Source organism: Patella vulgata, chromosome 4 (genome assembly GCF_932274485.2).
Source record: "Patella vulgata chromosome 4, xgPatVulg1.2, whole genome shotgun sequence".
Lineage (NCBI taxonomy): Eukaryota > Metazoa > Mollusca > Gastropoda > Patellidae > Patella > Patella vulgata.
In genome coordinates this window covers 6,707,160-6,728,512 of record NC_065882.2, presented here as the reverse complement: position 1 = coordinate 6,728,512, position 21,353 = coordinate 6,707,160, and the positions used below count along the sequence as shown (strand labels likewise).

General features: G+C 36.2%; 1 protein-coding gene across 1 annotated transcript in view; it reads right to left on the bottom strand.

The window, feature by feature from the left end:
• The window catches only part of LOC126819072 (chondroitin sulfate proteoglycan 4), a 61,574-nt gene extending 42,929 nt beyond the window's left edge, over positions 1-18,645 (bottom strand). Inside the window, exon 1 of the mRNA XM_050546899.2 lies at positions 18,487-18,645. Within this exon, the coding sequence (XP_050402856.1) occupies positions 18,487-18,553 (67 nt within the window). The 5' untranslated portion in view covers positions 18,554-18,645. The remainder of the gene's footprint in view (positions 1-18,486) is intronic.
• Between the last annotated feature and the right edge of the window lie 2,708 nt (positions 18,646-21,353).

The following is a 21,353-nucleotide window of genomic DNA, read 5'->3' as shown; positions in this document are numbered from 1 at the left end:
CAAAGCAGTGGAATCTCTTGCCTTTTAGTATCCGCAGTTGTACCTCTTTAACAACTTTTAAATCTAAACTTAAAACTTTCTTATTCCAAGAGGCTTTTAATTGTTGAATTAGTTTTAAATCTTAACCATACGTATTTTATAGATATTTATATATTTATTTTTGTACTGATTTTATAGATATTTAGTTTCTTACTGTTTCTATAATTATTATTTTTATACTGATTTTATATTTTCTATACATGTACATGTATTTATTGTAAAGAGCACCTGAACACGTACATGTATGTGGAGAGAGAGAGAGAGAGAAATGGGGTTTAACGTCCACTCGGCACAAACTAGGTCATTTCGGGACTAACAATACATATGGTTTCATTTTATTTCAATAATTCGCTTGCGCAAAGGGGTCTTTAGCAGTGGGAGGAAACCGGAGGACCCGGAGAAAACCCACGAGGTTGGACAGGCGACCCTACTCCTTGTCACGTACAACTGGGGATTGGAAACCACACCAGTCGACTCAATGACAGACTTTATGATACAGCGCGCGCACGCTAACCATTCAGCCATCCACCCCCCCACCCCCACGTATGTGGAAAATCACGCTATATAAGTGTTGTATAATAATAATAATCATCACTGACATGGAGAAACTGATTTTCTGTTCTGCAGGGTCTTAATAAATAGTTAAGGTCCACTCGACACAAACTAGGTCATTTCGGGACTAACATATGGTTTAATTTTATTTCAATAATTCGCTTGCGCGTAGGGGTCTTTAGCAGTTATATTTTTAAAATTTATTAAAATAAAGCCTTAAAATAGATAGTATCCATAAACCGTAATACTTTGTTAAAGAATAATCCTATTAATCCTATAATTCACTATTGCCAGCTGAGAAATTGGCAAAAATATCATTTCAACTTCAAATTCCAACGTTTGAAGGTAGCTAATGCATGGAGGCAATAGAAAAACATGGGAGGTAACTGTGTTATTATTTCCTGTGTTGATGATTTTTAAGGGTGGGAAATAATGCCCATGGTAGTGTAATAGTGAGTTGATAACCTATTGAGCAAAAGACATAGAAATAATTATGTTTTGACTATCTTAGAAAATATGAAATTCTCGCTTTAAGATTTCAAAACTTTCAATTTTTGAACTAAAAGACTTTGAACAGCACAGCCAAGTTCTTTTGGTTTTTAAATAAATGTTTTTCACTAAGAAATAAGAGGGACAATTTTTACAGGTGTTCCTGATAAAACAGAATATCCAATTGGTCTGGCCTCAGTGAGAGCAACTTAATGCCCAAGATACATATCAGATGTTAAAGCAACAATTTTAAATGGAATAACAGCAACCATTATATGGTGCCACTCCTACATGAATATACATGTCTGTCTACAATCTCGTGGTCTGTAGATCAGAGAGAGAGGGAGATAAATGGGGTTTAACGTCCACTCGACACAAACTAGGTCATTTCGGGACTAACATATGGTTTAATTTTATTTACATAATTCGCTTGCGTGTAGGAGTCTTTAGCAGTGGGAGGAAACCGGAGGACCCGGAGAAAACCCACGAGGTTGGACAGGCGATCCTACTCCTTGCCACGTACAACCGGGGCTGTAGATCAGTAAGATACATTATGTAAGAAGTAAATCTGCCTATTGCAGCTCTTACTTTAGGCCTGAAATGTTATCTAAATCATTAATTATAAGACATTAATTGACTATCCAGACCATAATCAAATCTCGATGTCATCGCTAGCCTGCGATATTTACTGGATTTGAATACTTTTTGTGATGGATGATTTAACGTCAAAATGGATAATCCAGACTTTGTTTATTATCGTACCGTATGATCGCTAATACATGTATCTTGGTTCAGAGTGGATCAATTTGACTGAAATTTTCAGCATATTCTGTTTACGTTATCTATTTGTGAACTATTATAGCGGGAACTGTCAACTCTTTATCTAATCTCCCATAATGCCCCTTAAACGCCCTACATGTACTTTTCTACAGTAGAGGGGTTTGATGGCTGAATGGTTAGCGTGCGCGCGCTGTATCATACAGTCTGTCATTGAGTCGACTGGCATGGTTTCGAATCCCCGGTTGTACGTGAGAAGGAGTAGGGTCGCCTGTCCAACCTCATGGGTTTTCTCCGGGTCCTCCAGTTTCCTCCCACTGCTAATGATCCCTACATGTATGTGCAAGCGAATTATTGAAATAAAATTAAACCATATGTTAGTCCCAAATTGACCTAGTTTGTGTCGAGTGGACATTAAACCCCATCTCTCTCTCTCTCTCTCTGTCTACACTAACCCTGCTAGAAGATAAACATACGTCATGCACTGTGCTGTTTCTACATGTATGCAGAAAATTTTGCCAAGACAGCAACATTATGGCCTATTCTTATTTAAATTGTTATACATACATGGTACCTTTTCTGAACCCAAACAAGTTAAACTCATGTCCAGGTAACATGTAGATGTACATGAATTGTAGAATATTAATGGAAGAGAGAGTGAGAGAGAGAGAGAGAGAGAGAGAGAGGGAGAGGGGGTTAATGTTTACTTGACACAAACTCGGTCATTTCGGGAATAACATATGGTTTAATTTTATTTCAATAATTTGCTTGCGCGTAGGGGTCTTTAGCAGTAGTAGGAAACCAGAGGACCCGGAGAAAACCCACGAGGTTAGACAGACGACCCTACTCTTGTCATGTACAACTGGGGAATCGAAACCCCGCCAGTTGAATCCTCGACATACATGTACATTATGATACAACACGCACACGCTAACCATTCGGCCACCCAACCCCACCACATGTTTACATCCAACATGGCGAACTGGAATGGGGGTTAATGTCCTCCTTTTCTGCACCGAATGGGTTAATGAAGACGGGCATACGCCATAAGGGTGTGCTAAAAGGGGAATTTTGCCCAGACAGCGGCATTACGTCCAACTGTCAAGGGTTCTTTTACGAGATCGCTGTATTTTATCCCACTCAAACAACTTTTCGGCCTGCACCACTAACAAGGGTAAACCATGCCGGATTATCCTGATGAGAGAGCGAGAGAGAGAGAGAGAGAGAGAAATGGGGTTTAACGTCCACTCGACACAAACTAGGTCATTTCGGGACTAACATATGGTTTAATTTTATTTCAATAATTCGCTTGCACGTAGGGGTCTTTAGCAGTGGGAGGAAACCGGAGGACCCGGAGAAAACCCACGAGGTTAGACAGGCGACCCTACTCCTTGTCACGTACAACCGGGGATTCGTAACCACAGCAGTTGACTCAATGACAGGTCTTATGACACAGCACACACGTGCTAACCATTCGGCCATCCAACCCCCCTTATCCTGATGAACTTTCTCGACCAATACCGGGGTCGAAAACAGGACCTCCAGGTTCCCGCGCCAATGTCTCACTCACAATCACATTGCCACTAGGGATCCCACAACCAATATGGTTTGACCCTATAAAAATACTGGAGGCCACATAAAACCGAAATCGTTTAGAATTAAATCAATCTCGGATCCCACAACCAATATGGTTTGACCCTATAAAAATACTGCAGGATACATAAAACCGAAATCGTTCAGAATTAAATCTATCTCGACTCCCAGAGAGAAGTTTTGAAAATGTCACACATGTTAGATCCAAGATGGCGACTCAAACTTGCATCTCTTCAGAAATGTTACGCTCCTATAGCCGAATCACTCACATATAATAGTGCGCTAAAAATAGTTCCAGGTAAATCATCAAATCGGTTGTTTTCAATGAACTTTTGATGTCAAGATGTGGAAAATATTCCAAGGATCATTAATATGTAACTAATGCTACGAACTGATGCCTAATTGTCGAGAAATTGGGAGGCGCTTAGAAATCAAATTCAGGCTGATTAATGGCCAGTGTGCTTCCCCAGAGATAACCCAATGGTAAACTTCTCTCTGGAAGTCGTGATCGGAATAAAATATGCTATTTTTCCTTATCTTATATCATTTTCTATTTTCATAATGTTCAACAAGCAAATTAATTATTTTAACAAATGTTAAACAGAATACTGACTACAAAATTCATGCCTTGATAGATAAAACTCTTTGATCAAAGTTCCTACCACTTACGACCATTAATGGAAGTTGCCATCAAGTACTTGTAGTCTAAGTACTATCAAGTAGATTAGAAATATATGATTTCCTCATTTACATAAATATATATAGGTTAATATGAGAGAGAGAGAGAGAGAGAGAGAGAGAGAGAGAGAGAGTATTTTATGTCTACTGAGCACAAACTAGATCATTTCGGGAAAAAGTAAAATATGGTTTAATTTATTTCTATAATTCGCTTGCACGTAGGGGTCTTTAACAGTGGGGCCCTGGGAAAATCCACGAGGTTAGACAGGCGACCCTACTCCTTGTCACATACAAGTAGAGAATCTAATCCATTCCACCTGACTCAATGACAGACCTTCTGATTCAACGCATACGCTTTAACCATTCGGACCCCCCACCCCGCAATGGCTTTCAACCATTTTTCAATGATATAAAATATAATATTGAAATTATGGGGAGCGATTTTGAAAGAAAACTCTGCCCAATCAAGATTCTGGTGTTTGATTGGGCTCAAGCTTAACCTAGCGCCTTAAAAAACAATGACTTATTTGTATGGTCTCAAAGATGGTGATCGAAAAACATTTAATATGAAGGATGCTAAGACTGGTGTATATAAACCAGATGTTGGCAAGATTTACACAATGTTCACAACAAAAGACTTAAGACCAATAAAAAGGTCATTTTACAGAAAAAAACTTTAACTACACAGAAATTCAGACAACTTTTAAATATCAAGAGCTAACTAGCCATTAAAAGGATATAAGTATTTGCATATTTATATAATGACTGTTTAAAGAATAATTGCATTGGGCGTATTTTATTTTATAGTTCTTGAATTTCATTTCATATGCATGGTGATGATTTTAACACATGCTGTTTTACAGAAACATCTGCCAGTAATCTTTAAACATTTCATCCATGAATCATGGCCAGAGTCATGACAACATTATTTAAATATAGTAATGTACCTGAAGAGAATATATACATGTACCTGTTCAATAATATGACCTGGGAGAGAAAGAGAGAGAGAGAGAGAGAGAGGGGTTTACCTCCCCACTCACAAACTAGGTCATTTCGGGACTAACATATGGTTCACTTTTATTTCCATTCGCTTGCGTGTAGGGGTGTTTAGCAGTGGGAGGAAGGACCCGGAGAAAGCCCACGAGAGAGAGTTTGTCTGTACTAAGACCAGACAGAGGGAGTTTAACCTCCACCCCACACAAACTAGATCATTTTGGGACTAACATATATTTCAATTTTATTTCAATAATTCGCTTGCGTTTAGGGCCTAATGAAGACAGAAATTACACAACTAAGATCTAGGAATTCTTGTACCTAGTGAACCCCCTAAAAAAAGGGGAAACTAGCAATTTTGGGACCTTGCCGTCCTAGCCATCAAAAATAAACTAGTCATGTTTATTAATGTATGTTATCAACCTCTGCTCTGAATATGGGTAATACCGGAAAACCACCGGAAAACTACCGGAAAACACCATGTTATACTGAATACCGAAAAACACTGGAAAAACAGTATAGCAAGGTGTTTTCCGGCCGGTATTCAGTATAGCATGGTGTTTTCCGGTATATACTGTAAGGGTGTGACGATTAGTCGGTTTAGTCGGAGTCGGTTCGATTTTACCTACAAACCGGGAAATCGATAGTCGTCTATAAAATACAGCATGATATAAACCAGTCGCCCGAATATTATAGCATGTTTTTTTTTTAAAAAGATACATGTATTAACGATCGACAATTATGGGGGCGAATAAGCAATAAGCTACATCATTGATAAATGGTCGACAATAATAATAAAGAGACAGTATATTCCGTAATCGGTCGTAGATATTCCCGCGATAACAAGCGAGTTTGTTTTTGCATACCTAATGAAGTTATTTTAAGAATACGTTATTTGATTGGTCGGTCGCTAAGGTCAATGGTTGAAGTGCCCAATTAGAAACAAGCAATCCACCAGGTTAGGTCAATAGGGATGCGCACTTAGCGCACTTAAACAGGAGATTTGAACAAACTACATAGTACAAACAAAACCAAATTTTTTAATGTACCGGACACATAAAACATAGAACTGTATGTCGCCATTACAGTTTTAAGCTCCGTATAAAGGCCAGTATATTAGCGTGTATTGTAGACTATGGAAGACTAATATTTTTCAGTTAGTTTTCATTACCGACTAAACCGAATTGGTTCGGTTTTTTAGCCGCCGACTAACCGGTTCAAGTTTTGCTTAGTCGTCACACCCTTAATATACTGTTGTATTATCGCTGAATATCAACAATACCTTGTTTTATCTGTAAATCAGATTTTCACACAGTCAATAAAGAGCAAGATTGTAATTAAGGTTATTAATTCATCATATTACATTAAATATACATATTTCTATAGTTACTGTAGCAGCTTTATCATAAACTAAATATATAGAAAGGGGTTAATGTCTCATTCATTACTTTCACCATTTTGATTAATCAAATGAAATAGGGTTTAATGTCCTACTTTTGTGCACCTACTGGGCTACCGAAGACAGACTTGCCATGCAATGTGTTAAAAGGGAAATTGTTCCCTAGAATCTACTCTTATATAGAATTCCAACTGTCAAGGGTTAAGATAGTTCCTTGGAATTTTTTTAAGTATTGCACAATAAAAAGCCTGGCAAAGAAATGAAATGAAATGGGGTTTAACGTCCTACTGTCCTGCTCTGACTGGGCTAATGAAGACGGGCATACGCCATACAGAGTGTAATGAGAGTCATTTTTCCCATACGGTGACACTACAGCCGACTCTTATATTAAATTCCAACTGTCTTAAGGGTTCTTTTACGTGCACGCCAATGTGTACACAGGTTCTCAGGTTTTTTCGTCCCATCTGAACAACTAGACACCTGTTCTTGTCACGCCTTCCGGGGTGTATCACTGACATGGGGCAAATCCGGAGAACTCCAGGCCAGCGTCTTATCCACTGAGCCAACATGGATCCCTCAACCATTTTGAGATACCATGTGTGTCGTGCCAGGATGGAGATGTTTACACAGACCTCCGCATGTCTGCTAACTCTTGTATAAATATCCACTACCAAGGTTTCTAATATGTCGTGCAAGCCAATGTGTACAAAGGCAGACTAGTTTTTTTTATCCCAATCGAAGAACTAGACAAGTAACTGCCAGGCTTGAAAAATCCATTAAGAAGGTTTCTTAATGGAGAATGCTAGTGCAATAAGGTGGACAAGTGCCATTGTTTTTAAATAGGATCATTTAATTTTTTTAAATAAATCCATTTTTAGCAGAATTTTTCAACAACTTGTACATTTTTTTCATTCTGATTCCCTTATCATGTTTCGATTCCCCGGTTGTATGTGACAGGGAGTAGGCTCACCTGTCCAACCTCCTGGGTTTTCTCTGGGTCCTCGGATTCCCCCCCCCCCACTGTTTAAGACCCCTACTGCAAGCGAACTATTGACCTCTCTCTCTTTCTCTGGTCATTTCCCATATTAACCTATAGATATTTTTTCCTTCCCTCTATCCTCTTATCAAGTTTAGTATTTATTATTTTTGGCAGATTGTGTGGAATGCCACTTGCCGACCTTATTGCAATAACATCCTTAATTCTAGTAAAGACTAACAATAATCAATACTGAACTCTAATGTACAATATGATAGCAACAAAGTTCATAAATACATTCTATATACATCACAGACTAAGAACCATCTGAAGTTATTCCCCAATAACACACAGTAATATATATATTGTGAACCAATAACCTTTAATTCAGGTGTATTCCCCAACAACCCACAGTAATTGTATAAATATCTTTCTGATGCATCAATATCCATTTATAAGTGTATTACCCAATAACTCATGATCACAGAAGTAGATATACATTATATAATCCATGTTTTCTAATACACAATATTAATTACAGGTGACCATTATAAATTGTATTCCCCAATAACAAAACACATATCACATTGTAAATTAATGCACCTTGTATACATAACACGTTATTGTCTGCGATATCACCTCGGTGGAAGCGGACATAAAATACAACTAACTATACTACTACCAAAAAAACACATAACCCATGTTTCATGATATCTAAAGGTGTTCATTATAAACTCTATTCCCAATAACTTATACACATATACACAGCATTAACCCAGTTTTATAATACACAATAGCTGAAGGTGTTCATTATAAACTCTATTATTTCCCAAAACTCACAGCATAACCCATGTTTTATAATACACAAAAGCTGAAGGTGTTCATTATAAACTCTATTATTCCCCAAAACTCACAGCATAACCCATGTTTTATAATACACAATAGCTGAAGGTGTTCATTATAAACTCTATTATTCCCCCAAAACTCACAGCATAACCCATGTTTTATAATACACAATTTTTATTAAAAGATTTCATTATAAAATTTATTCCCCAATAACTATACACATAACCCATGTTTTATAATACACAATATCTCCAGGTGTTCATTATAGAATGTATTCCCCAATAACCTATACACATAACCCATGTTTTATAATACACAATATCTAAAGGCGTTCACATAGAATGTATTCCCTAATAACTCATTGCATAACCCATGTTTCATACAGTACATCATGTAACACACAATATTTAAATGTGTTCATGATAGAATATTTTCCCCAATAACTCATAGCATAACCCATGCTTTATAATACACAATATCTAAAGGTGTTCATTATAAATTGTATTCCCAATAACTCAAAGAATAAACCCATGTTTTATAATACACAATATCTCCAGGTATAAAATGTATTCCCAATAACATACACATAACACACATCTAAAAATACTTAATATAAAGATAACAATCCCCTGCCCATTCCCAAATAATTTGCCAATATGTGTTTATTAGAGGGGGTTTGGATGTCTAGATGATTAGCGTGTCATAAAGTCTGTCATTGAGTCAACTGGTGTGGTTTCGATTCCCCAGTTGTACGTGACAAGAGAGTAGGGTCGCTTGTCCAACCTCGTAGGTTTTCCCTGGGTCCTCCTGTTTCCTCCCACTGCTAAAGACCCCTACGCGCAAGCAAATTATTGAAATAAAATTAAACCATATGTTAGTCCCGAAATGATATAGTTTGTATCGTGTGGACGTTCAACCCAATTTCTCTCTCTCTCTCTCTCTCTCTCTCTCTCTCTCTCTCTCATTTATTAGAGTAAAAATTGTCCTCTCCCCACCAATATAAATTGTGTTGTGACAGACAAGAGATATCCATACATTATCATGTAATACACAATTCATCTACCTGACAATTCTCTCATATTTCAAACAATTAGTCATTAGTCATATGTTTCTGTGATAAATTATTTACACAATAAAAATTGTATCCATCATCATTTTATTCATTGTTGACTGTTTTCAGGGTGTGTTTAGGATATCGACAGTTAACCCAGCATAGCACAGGTATAGACATGTACCAAAAGTAGTATAACTCTGAATCTGGAAGTGGTAGTCCATTGTTACCAGGCCTACCTGGGCCTACATGTATGTTACTCCCTGGTTCAGGCTATCCCTATAAATCAAAGGGTGGGGTGGATGGCCGAATGGTTAGCATGTGTGCGCTGTATCAGAAGGTCTGTCATTGAGTCAACTGGGGCGGTTTCAAATCCCTGGTTTACGTGACAATGAGTAGGGTTGCATGTCCAACCCCATGGGTCCGGTTTTCTCCAGGTCCTCCGGTTTCCTCCCACTGCTAAAGACCCCTACGCGCAAACGAATTATTGAAATAAAATTGAACCATGTGTTAGTCCCAAAATGACCTAGTTTGTGTGAGTGGATGTTAAACCCAACCCCTCTCTCTCTCTCTCTCACCAAACAGACAGACAGACAGACAAACGACAGTCACAAATATTAAATGTTCTCAGGGTGTGCTTAGCATATCAACAGTTAACAACAGTAAGACCTTTCATGTGAATATAACAAGACCAGAATCCTTTCAATACAAGCCTACACAATATTACATCATTTTTTTTTAAAACTAAAATCACATTTTAAACAATAAAACCTTTCTTCACAGGAATTTATCTCAATATATTTTAAAATACCAGTTGAATCACAATGGTGGTCCACGATATATATTGTTTACATACTGATCCGTTTCTTGTCTACAGAGATATGTATAACTGTTTTCTTGAACAAAAGCCAAATATATAAACAAGTATATAACGATTACATTATTCTAGTTGTTATAGTAAGTATATGTTACTGTGAAATATGTCTAACGTTATACATGTGTACCACTGAAGACTGTAAAATACGTCTGATCGGATCAATTTTTTTGTGTATTCATTGTACGGTATATTATTCACGGAATCATGGCTCAAAATTTGGAATAGAAAATATGATTTATTATACAATATGATACACTACTATACCACCCAGTGTAAATCATGATACACTACTGTAACAGTCTATACCACCCAGTGTAAATCATGATGCACTACTGTAACAGCCTATACCACCCAGTGTAAATCATGATACACTACTGTAACAGCCCTATACCACCCAGTGTAAATCATGATACACTACTGTAACAGCCCTATACCACCCAGTGTAAATCATGATACACTACTGTAACAGCCCTATACCACCCAGTGTAAATCATGATACACTACTGTAACAGCCCTATACCACCCAGTGTAAATCATGATACACTACTGTAACAGTCTATACCACCCAGTGTAAATCATGATACACTACTGTAACAGCCTATACCACCCAGTGTAAATCATGATACACTACTGTAACAGCCCTATACCACCCAGTGTAAATCATGATACACTACTGTAACAGTCTATACCATCCAGTGTAAATCATGATACACTACTGTAACAGTCTATACCACCCAGTGTAAATCATGATACACTACTTAACAAATTAATTAATTCACTTGCGCTGTTGTTTGGAACATCATGTTAAAGAGTCTAGCATTACCTAGTCATTCCAAATGTAACAAACAAAATCTAATGTTTCTTTAAGAAGTTTGCATCTGTATATATTTGACTCATTCTTTGGAATAAAAAATCACACAGAAACACGATCCCCATCATCTTTTTAACACTCGAAAAATGTAAATCATGATACACTACTGTAACAGCCCTATACCACCCAGTGTAAATCATGATACACTACTGTAACAGTCTATACCACCCAGTGTAAATCATGATACACTACTGTAACAGTCTATACCACCCAGTGTAAATCATGATACACTACTTAACAAATTAATTAATTCACTTGCGCTGTTGTTTTGAACATCATGTTAAAGAGTCTAGCATTACCTAGTCATTCCAAATGTAACAAACAAAATCTAATGTTTCTTTAAGAAGTTTGCATCTGTATATATTTGACTCATTCTTTGGAATAAAAAATCACACAGAAACACGATCCCCATCATCTTTTTAACACTCGAAAAATGTAAATCATGATACACTACTGTAACAGCCCTATACCACCCAGTGTAAATCATGATACACTACTGTAACAGTCTATACCACCCAGTGTAAATCATGATACACTACTGTAACAGTCTATACCACCCAGTGTAAATCATGATACACTACTGTAACAGTCTATACCACCCAGTGTAAATCATGATACACTACTGTAACAGTCTATACCACCCAGTGTAAATCATGATACACTACTGTAACAGTCTATACCACCCAGTGTAAATCATGATACACTACTGTAACAGTCTATACCACCCAGTGTAAATCATGATACACTACTGTAACAGTCTATACCACCCAGTGTAAATCATGATACACTACTTAACAAATTAATTAATTCACTTGCGCTGTTGTTTTGAACATCATGTTAAAGAGTCTAGCATTACCTAGTCATTCCAAATGTAACAAACAAAATCTAATGTTTCTTTAAGAAGTTTGCATCTGTATATATTTGACTCATTCTTTGGAATAAAAAATCACACAGAAACACGATCCCCATCATCTTTTTAACACTTGAAAAATCTGGCATAGAGAAATTTTATCCGATATTCTCAATTCATGCTGTTTTGTGTTTCTCTGTTATCGGGAGTAACGTGCAATATTTATGCATATTATCATATTCACATGTGTGACTTATCTGTAGTATAGCCGTAGGAGGTACCGGTATAAATAATTTTAATATATCTCTTCTCTAAACATGTAACTATCAAGACAGTTTCATTTATAAACTGGCAATTATTTTGAATTCAGATTCAGAAAGTGTGTAAGTCTTATGTTGTTAATTTTTTGAAGATATTTAGAAACTGGATAGAGATATAAATTATAACATTTACACAATTGTATGGGAGAACAACAACTATTGATTTATTTGGACAAGAGTTTCGAAGACTACTTGACATGTAATGTTACCCAAATAAATTATCACACTGATCAGCAGTGAATTTTCGCTAGGCCGCTAGAATCACTGATAAGGATGACATCGATGCGACTTAATGAGTGCCAAATATTAACTTTTTTCTTCCGTCAAACTAAATTCTAAAACATTTTTTTCATTTCCTATTTAGTGTAAATGGGTATTAAAATAAGTAAAATTCACCATTTAGTCCGAATCAGTAATGTCTTATGTAAACAATGCACGCGCTATTGAGCCAATGATTGACACTGCGTGATGTGACGTCACGTGTCGAAACAGTCATCTGTAACAGGGATCTATTTTAAAAGATCTCTGTGAAACAGATTGATAAATTATGTGGTGGATTGGAGGGGGGGGGGAGCGTTGGATCAGAAGGTCTGTCATTGAGTCAAGTGGCATGGTTTCGAATCCCAGCTTGTATGTGACAAGGAGTATAGGGTCGCCTGTCGAACCTCATGGGGTTTTCTAAGGGTGCTCTGGTTTCCTCCCACTGCTAGAGACATACCCTTTAGACGGTCAAAATTGTACAAGACACACCCAACAACTGAACCTCATCCCCTTAAACATGTATCTTGGCACCAGTTAAATCGTTTACCCTGTCCTGTCTATGTAAATCTTTGATACCCTACTGCCCCAGCTCTATAACACACAGCCCTAACACATCCATGTGTAAAACATTGATGCACTCCTATCACAGCCCTATAATGCCCAGCGTATATTCAAAATAACTGATATTAATAAAACATAGAGAGAGAGAGAAATGGGGTTTAACGTCCACTCAACACAAACTAGGTCATTTCGGGACTTAACATATGGTTTAATTTTATTTCAATAATTCGCTTGCGCGTAGGGGTCTTTAGCAGTGGGAGGAAACCGGAGGACCCGCAGAAAACCCACGAGGTTGGACAGGCGACCCTATTCCTTGTCACATACAACTGGGGATTCGAAACCATGCCAGCTGACTCAATGACAGGTCTTATGATACAGCACGCACGTGCTAACCATTCGGTCATCCAACCCACCCGGGAGGAAATCGGAGAACCTGGAGAAAACCCATGAGGTTTAACAGGCGACCCTACTCCTTGTCACGTACAACTGGGGATTCGAAACCACGCCAGTTGACTCAATGACAGACCTTATGGTAACCATTCCGCCACCCATGCCCCTTAATAATATAACAGCTGCTAACGAAAGTTACTTACTTAATTAATGTTCACCAGGCAATGTATTTGCACTGGTATATTAATGGAATGTGTTTTATTGTGAGGAATAAAAGAGATGAATCCATACAAATCATGATGAAGACAGGTTGATTGATTTACTGGGTGAACGACCATAAAACAACCAATATGAGCTGGACTTTTCTAGATCTAGATAGACTGCCATTTAAACATGCATTATGCAAGAGCAAAATCTGCTTATTACAGGTCTTTCTTTAGGCCTGAAATGTTATCTAAATTATCAATTAGACATTAATTAACTTATCCAGACCATAATAAACTCTTGATGTCAAGGCTAGCCTTCGATGTTGGCTGGATTAGATTCCTATATGCCACTAATGGCTATTGATAATTAAATCAGAAAAAGTGGATAATCGAGACTATGCTGTTTATATTAATGATTTTAGTAATGATGACCGAGACTATGCAAAAATTTCACCCGCTTCTTTCTCGGCTCATAGTGGATCAATTTGACTGAAATTTTCAGCAAATTCCCTTTACACTATGTAGTTTTTAACTATTATAGTGAGAACTGCCAGCTCTTTATCGAATCTCCCATAATGTATCTTTAAACAAAGAAACTATAGTTGAAGAACAGTTGATTAATGCACTGGGTTTGACTTTTCTGATTGACTGCCATTTGGACAACCAAATTAGTTTCCTACATTTGTAGGTCTAGTTGGACTGCTAATTAAACAAAGGGACTATAATTTTCTAGATCTACATGGAGGCAGACCACCATTAATTTCCCCATTGACTTCAATGTTAATTCTGGCCTCTTTTCCCCCCTCCAACTTTTCCCCAAATTTCCGTTGGGCTGAATGCTTTTCACTACAGACGGAGGAACAAATGGTCATGTCTTTGAACAAAAATTTGTATGAGGTTGACCACCAAAATTGAAGAAGCATACTAAAAACATGTATCTAGTTGCTGTACGTATCACCGTAACCAACCTGATAACTCTGTTATCCTTTCGCCTCAAAATCGTGAATATTCACCAAAACCTGGCAGAAAATGTTAATTCAAACCCTCTTCGTCCATTCTAGACCAAAAAATCAACAAAAGTTGGCATGCAAAAAGGGAGCAAAGAGACACACAGAGAGAATTACTATAAATAGACAAACTACAATTTGTGGGTACCGAGATGGTGAAATTTAATGGTGGTCTGCCTCCACATGTACTGACTAGGAAATGAAATGAAATGGAGTTTAAAGTCCTACTGTTCTGCTCCTAACCTGGGCTAATGAAGACGGGCATACGCCAAACAGTGTGCTATGAGGGAAAATTTTACCCGGGCAGCGGCACTATCGCCTACTCTTATATAGAATTCCAACTGCCAAGGGATCTTTTACGTGCATTCCAATGTTTACACGGGACCTCGGTTTTTTGTCTCATCCGAAGGACTAGACAGCTGTCCTTGCCAGGCCCTCTGTCCTGCATCACTGACAAGGGGAAACCACGTCGGAAATTCGGGATGAACTTTCACGGCCAATGCAGGGATCGAACACCCGACCTCCAGCGCCTTACCCACCTAGCCATATACTGACTAGGTCTAGTGACTATAGTAACTTGTATAGATGTAGTAACACGTTAACCTGATTTTTCTGCTCCAAATAGTATTCTCTTACTTGTAACTTTAGACAACAACAACAACAACTACATTAATGTCCTATTTAAACCCCTCAAACAGAAAGAATATTTCATTCTAAATATTTATATGTTTTATTTTGGCAACTGAAAGATAACACTTACGATAATCCAAAGTAAGAGAGAGTGACAGGCTTTAATGTACAATTTACACAAACTAGGTCATTTCGGGACTAACATATGATATATATGGTAGATCGTTTTCTTGTGCCCAGTTTGTGTCTTTAACAGTTGGAGAAAACCCACAATATTAGGCAGGTAGGAAACCCTTATCCTTGTCACCTAGAATCAAAATCTAACCACTTGACTCATTGAAAATCCATATTGCATGTGGATAATAAGTCTTTCTTTAGGCCTTAAATGTTACAAAAACTACATGTATTTATTAAAGGGACATTATATACGAGATCAGATAAAGAGTTGACAGTTTTTGCTATAATAGTTAAAAAAATAGATAACATAAATAGAATATGCTGAAAATTTTTAATTTTAGGCTAGCCTTGATCATCATTACTGAAGTCGGTACGATAAAAAAAAAAAAAAGTCTTGATGGTATCTATTTTTATATTCAACAGTTTTTCAAAAAATGTATTCCAATCATGAATTGTTGGAATCCCTATAATTAATAATAAGGGTAGATGTAACAAAACCTAACCCAGAAATCTGACAGATGGATTTTTGTTTTGAAATAACCTCTCTAAACAGCCTAAAAATACACTTCACACTAATCCGAGTACGGTATACACCAGCTACATGTAAATGAACAGAAATATTGTCTCAGTTCTTTTTATTTAATGAAATCTTGGGGTAATCCCCCCGACTTCTCGTGAAACTAGACAGTGTCTCCACGCTGGACACTCCCCTGCTCCAGACATGTCAACATGCTGCTGTTATACACATTACGGCAATAAAGCAAAATGGACAAACACTTTGGTTAAAACAGCATCAACCACTTTGATCAGAACAGCCAAACATTTTGATCATATAATATAACGACCAAACATCTTAATCAAAACAAATAAACATTCTGAATAAAACAGCCAAATAAATATTTGTTATGAATCCAATGTTATTAAAGGCTCAATACCACTCTTGTTGTAACTGAATAATATGTCCCAATCTTTATTCTGGTCAACAAATTGTACTATTTTAGAATATTTCAATTAATTGATGATACAAATTTCATCTTAACACACCTTATTTAAAAATTTTGAAAAATTCAACATAATGGTTTGAAACGTCTAACGTAAACCTTTTCAAATGAAACTTCGATTTAAAAATTTTTTCGAACCCTCTGGACAAGTAAAATAGGATGTAATGGATAATTTACACAACAGGTAGGACACTTAACCATCTAGTACTTAGATAGAGATATTATTTATTTTCTGGAGCTTTCAAGCCAGCAAGAGTGTTATTGTCCCTTTAAGTGGCAGATTGATTAATCACCTGATTAATTTGTAGGCTACTGACCTCCTTTCTTTGAAAAACAGCATGCAATTCTGGGAAATGACAAAGAGGCTTTGAATTCATTGTGTTGATTACCGTAGTTGAAACTATGTTTAAAATGGTTATTTTTATCAAACGAATGACAGCGAGGTATTTTTTTCTGACTTCAAATGTTATATAAACTATTTATTCACTTGACAAGCCTATAATTAAATCTATAGATCATTGGATGGCCCAGACTGAAATGTATATAAACTATTATTTAGACATTTATTCACATAACGAGTCTATAATTGAAATGGTTTTAACACCTGCAAGATTTTAAAAAATTGAACAATAAACCGGATAATCAAGACTTATGGTCTTGGTTGTCAAGTGCCGTTACTACATGTACAATAATAAACAATCTAGCCATTATCTTCGCAAAGAATAAAATAATTTTAATTATATTTCTGTATATATTCATTATTTATTATCTACATGTATTTTTAATTTAAACTATTAGAGCCAGAACATGTACATAATGCATCTTTAATCTTTTGTAAAATATATTTTGCAATATATTTTAAAAAATTGGCTGTTTCGACTAAAATTTTGTTCGCTTTGACCAAAGTGAATTTTTGTTATTGTGGTTTATGGCCGTTATGACCACATCTCATATTAAAGTAACTCAATATCATCCAAAGTCTTCCACATCGAAAACACTAATTATTTGTCAATTTAAATCAACATTGATGTTGTGATCTTACCGGGAAATGATGGGCTTCTGATATCCAATATTTAAGACAAAATAAATATTTTACCATTGGTACACGAATCGTGTAGCCTACCATAATGCGTTTCAGCGCCATTTGTAATACGGGACTCGAAGAACAAGGCTAGACATATTTCACAAGTCATGTCAAATGGTGACGTCATATTATTATCTGGAGAGCATGTGCAATAAATACTGTTGGTGTAGACTGGAATAACCAGACGCTAGAGATTGCCATTCGATTGAGACTTGTGTCCTATTTCGCCGAACATAATAAATGACTTGAAATTAGAGTAAAAACGATTGAATGTAAATCAGTTTATATACATTCATATGTTGCGAGAAATTGCGACCCATGTGTCAATTTCTAGGTGCCAAATATTAGCGATTTTGCCCCTTTAAACGCACGTCATTTAATTTAATTATTAAAATCTATTAGGAAATAGGCCATTATCCAAATTAATTGAAATAAACAAAGACATTACAGGTATTGCGAGCCTTTAAAAATCCCATGATTAAAATTAATTGGAGAAAGACGAATAGAAAGGTGAAGAAGACTCCGGTTATAAATATTTATAACTGAAGGAAGACAATGTGAATGTCTGATCAGAAGACACATACACACACACACACATTCGATCAATTCTTGCTTATCATTTTGTCTCGAAATAAAACAAAACAGATTTTATTTATGTATTGTCAAGGAGAGGTATGTTCTTTTATTCGAAACAGATTGGCATTTTGTTTCTAAAACAATAGAAGCAGCCCGTATCGTATGAAGTCACAATTCGAGAACATGCATGTGGGAACAACGGGAGTCCATGAAATATTCATTTACCGTTCTTATCTCTGAAGGCTTCGCTTGTTATTCTTAGCACAATTAATAAATACTCACCAGCGTCTGCTAAATTCCATATTAGAGTCAGAGCTGCTAGGACCAAAGGCCCATTTCCTTGATGCATGTTGCTACATAGAGAATTAAAACGGTAGAATTTGTTAATGTAGTCCAAGACAAAACATCGTTAACTGCTTCTCAACATTACCTCGACATCTCCAGCCATTGACAGACTGAAATCCCGTTATTTCTCGTAGTCTTGTACATCCAGAAAATATATCGCTGGTTGATCAAGAAAAAGGCACGTGGAGTTAAACGAGCACGAATGTATGTGCAGACAATCGACTGACTGTCCGCATGCACGCGACTCATCAATATGGCGGTATATTAGATTCAAAATTCTAACATGCTATCGTCTAATTTCTAACTTCTATTCATGTAATTTCTAACTTCTGTGCATGTTATTTCTAAATTAAGACAATGTATAATCCAACTGGGTTAAAGACATAACGGCCCTAAACCATGACGGCCAAAAATTTTGGTCATAACGGCATTAAATTTTGGTCGAAACGGACAACAAATCTGGTCGAAACGGCCAAAAAATTTGGTCATAACCGTCCCACTAAAAACAAAAAATCTTTTACATGTAGGAAATGATATTTATTAACAAAAACATATATAGATATAGATAATAAAGATACATACATTTTATAAACATTAATTTAATACAACAAAACATTTAATACATCAAAAACATAGAGATTTAACATAATACGTAAAACATACAAAATATAATATAGATGTAAAACATACAAAATATATCTTGATTAAACATACTCGTAGCAGCATAGACACACTAATATTAGTAGTGTAGGGCGATTGGCCCTTGGGCGATTGGCCCTTCCCTCTAGGGGACGTTTTTGCGTTTCGCCCTACTCAAATATATTGTTTTTCATTAAATTTTGTACGATGGCCCGAATTTTGACTTGAATATTACCGTTCTTTCACTTTAAAATATTGAAAAATTGGCGACGTTTAGAATGAGAGTGCACCCCTTTAATATGATTGTGCCAACTTTTACTAATAATATTTGGAAAACTTATTCAATTACCTTTCAGAATATATATAGCTGGATGCTCAGAATTTTGTACGATAATCCGAATTTCGACTTCGAAAAAAAATACCGGCCTATCTTTACATTTAGAATATTGAAAAATTGGCTATGTTCAGGTTGAGAGCGCGCCCCTTTAATATGATTGTGCCTACTTTTACTAATAATATTTGGAAAGCTTATTCAATTATCTTTCAGAATATATATAGCTGGATGCTCAGAATTTTGTACGATGGTCCGAATTTTGACTCGGAATATTACTGTTCTTTCACTTTAAAATATTGAAAAATTGGCGACGTTTAGGATGAGAGGGCACCCCTTTAATATGATTGTGCCAACTTTTACCAATATTATTTAGAAAACTTATTCAATTACCTTTCAGAATATATATAGTTGGATGCTCAGAATTGTGTACGATGAACCGAATTTCGACTTCGAAAAAAATACCGGCCTATCTTTACATTTAGAATATTGAAAAATTGGCTATGTTCAGGTTGAGAACGCACCCCTTTAATATGATTGTGCCAACTTTTACTAATAATATTTTGAAAGCTTATTCAATTATCTTTCAGAATATATATAGCTGGATGCTCAGAATTTTGTACGATGGTCCGAATTTTGACTCGGAATATTACTGTTCTTTCACTTTAAAATATTGAATAATTGGCGACGTTTAGGATGAGAGCGCACCCCTTTAATATGATTGTGCCAACTTTTACTAATATTATTTAGAAAGCTTATTCAATTACCTTTCAGAATATATATAGCTGGATGCTCAGAATTTTGTACAATGGTCCGAATTTTGACTCGGAATATTACCGTTCTTTCACTTTAAAATATTGAAAAATTGGCGACGTTTAGAAAAATTGACTATGTTTAGGTTGACAGCGCGCCCCTTTAATATGATTGTGCCAACTTTTACTAATAATATTTAGAGAGCTTATTCAATAAACTTTCAGAATATATATAGCTAGATACTCAGAATTTTGTACGATGGTCCGAATTTTGACTCGGAATATTACTGTTCTTTCACTTTAAAATATTGAATAATTGTCGACGTTTAGGATGAGAGCGAAGCCCTTTAATATGATTGTGCCAACTTTTACTAAGTATATTTGGAAAGCAAATTTATTTACCTTTCGGAATATATTTAGTTGGATGTCCAGAATTTTGTAAGATAATGCGAAAATACATCTCTATTCTGAGCTAAAGGAATGGATAAATAATAATATATTCTACTTTCATTTGATAGACGTAACGTTGGATTTGATTGGTTGATAAAAATAGATGAGTTTTGGCGACTGTTGAATTTATTCTGAATAGGTTGCCAACGAACAGGTTGCCAGCTGGATCGGTCGAATAGGTCGCTAGCCGAATATGTCGCCAAATTGTGTTCGGTCCAACATTATGACGTCGTTTGGTCAATTTAGCGATTGAGCACCTGATCGGGACCATTATGTTGATACAAACGACTCGCTCTTCATCAGGTTGAATGGTTTGGCGGAGTGTTAAAATTGAAAACAACATCGAACGTGATATGGTTTGCAAATACTATTTCAAATATAAGCTAAACAGCATGTTCATTCATTTTTGTTTGAAGACAAGTGCAGCATTTGACGAATTTTATTTGATTTTTTGTTTTTACAGTTAAAGGAGCTAAATTTAAATCGCTAACATTTGGGACCTAGAAATTCACAAAAGTGGGTCGCAACGCATATAATACTGTAATATGAATGTATATAAACTGATTTACATTTAATGGTTTCCGTTTTTACTCCAATTTCAAATCAGTTATGTTCGGCGAAATAAGTCAGCA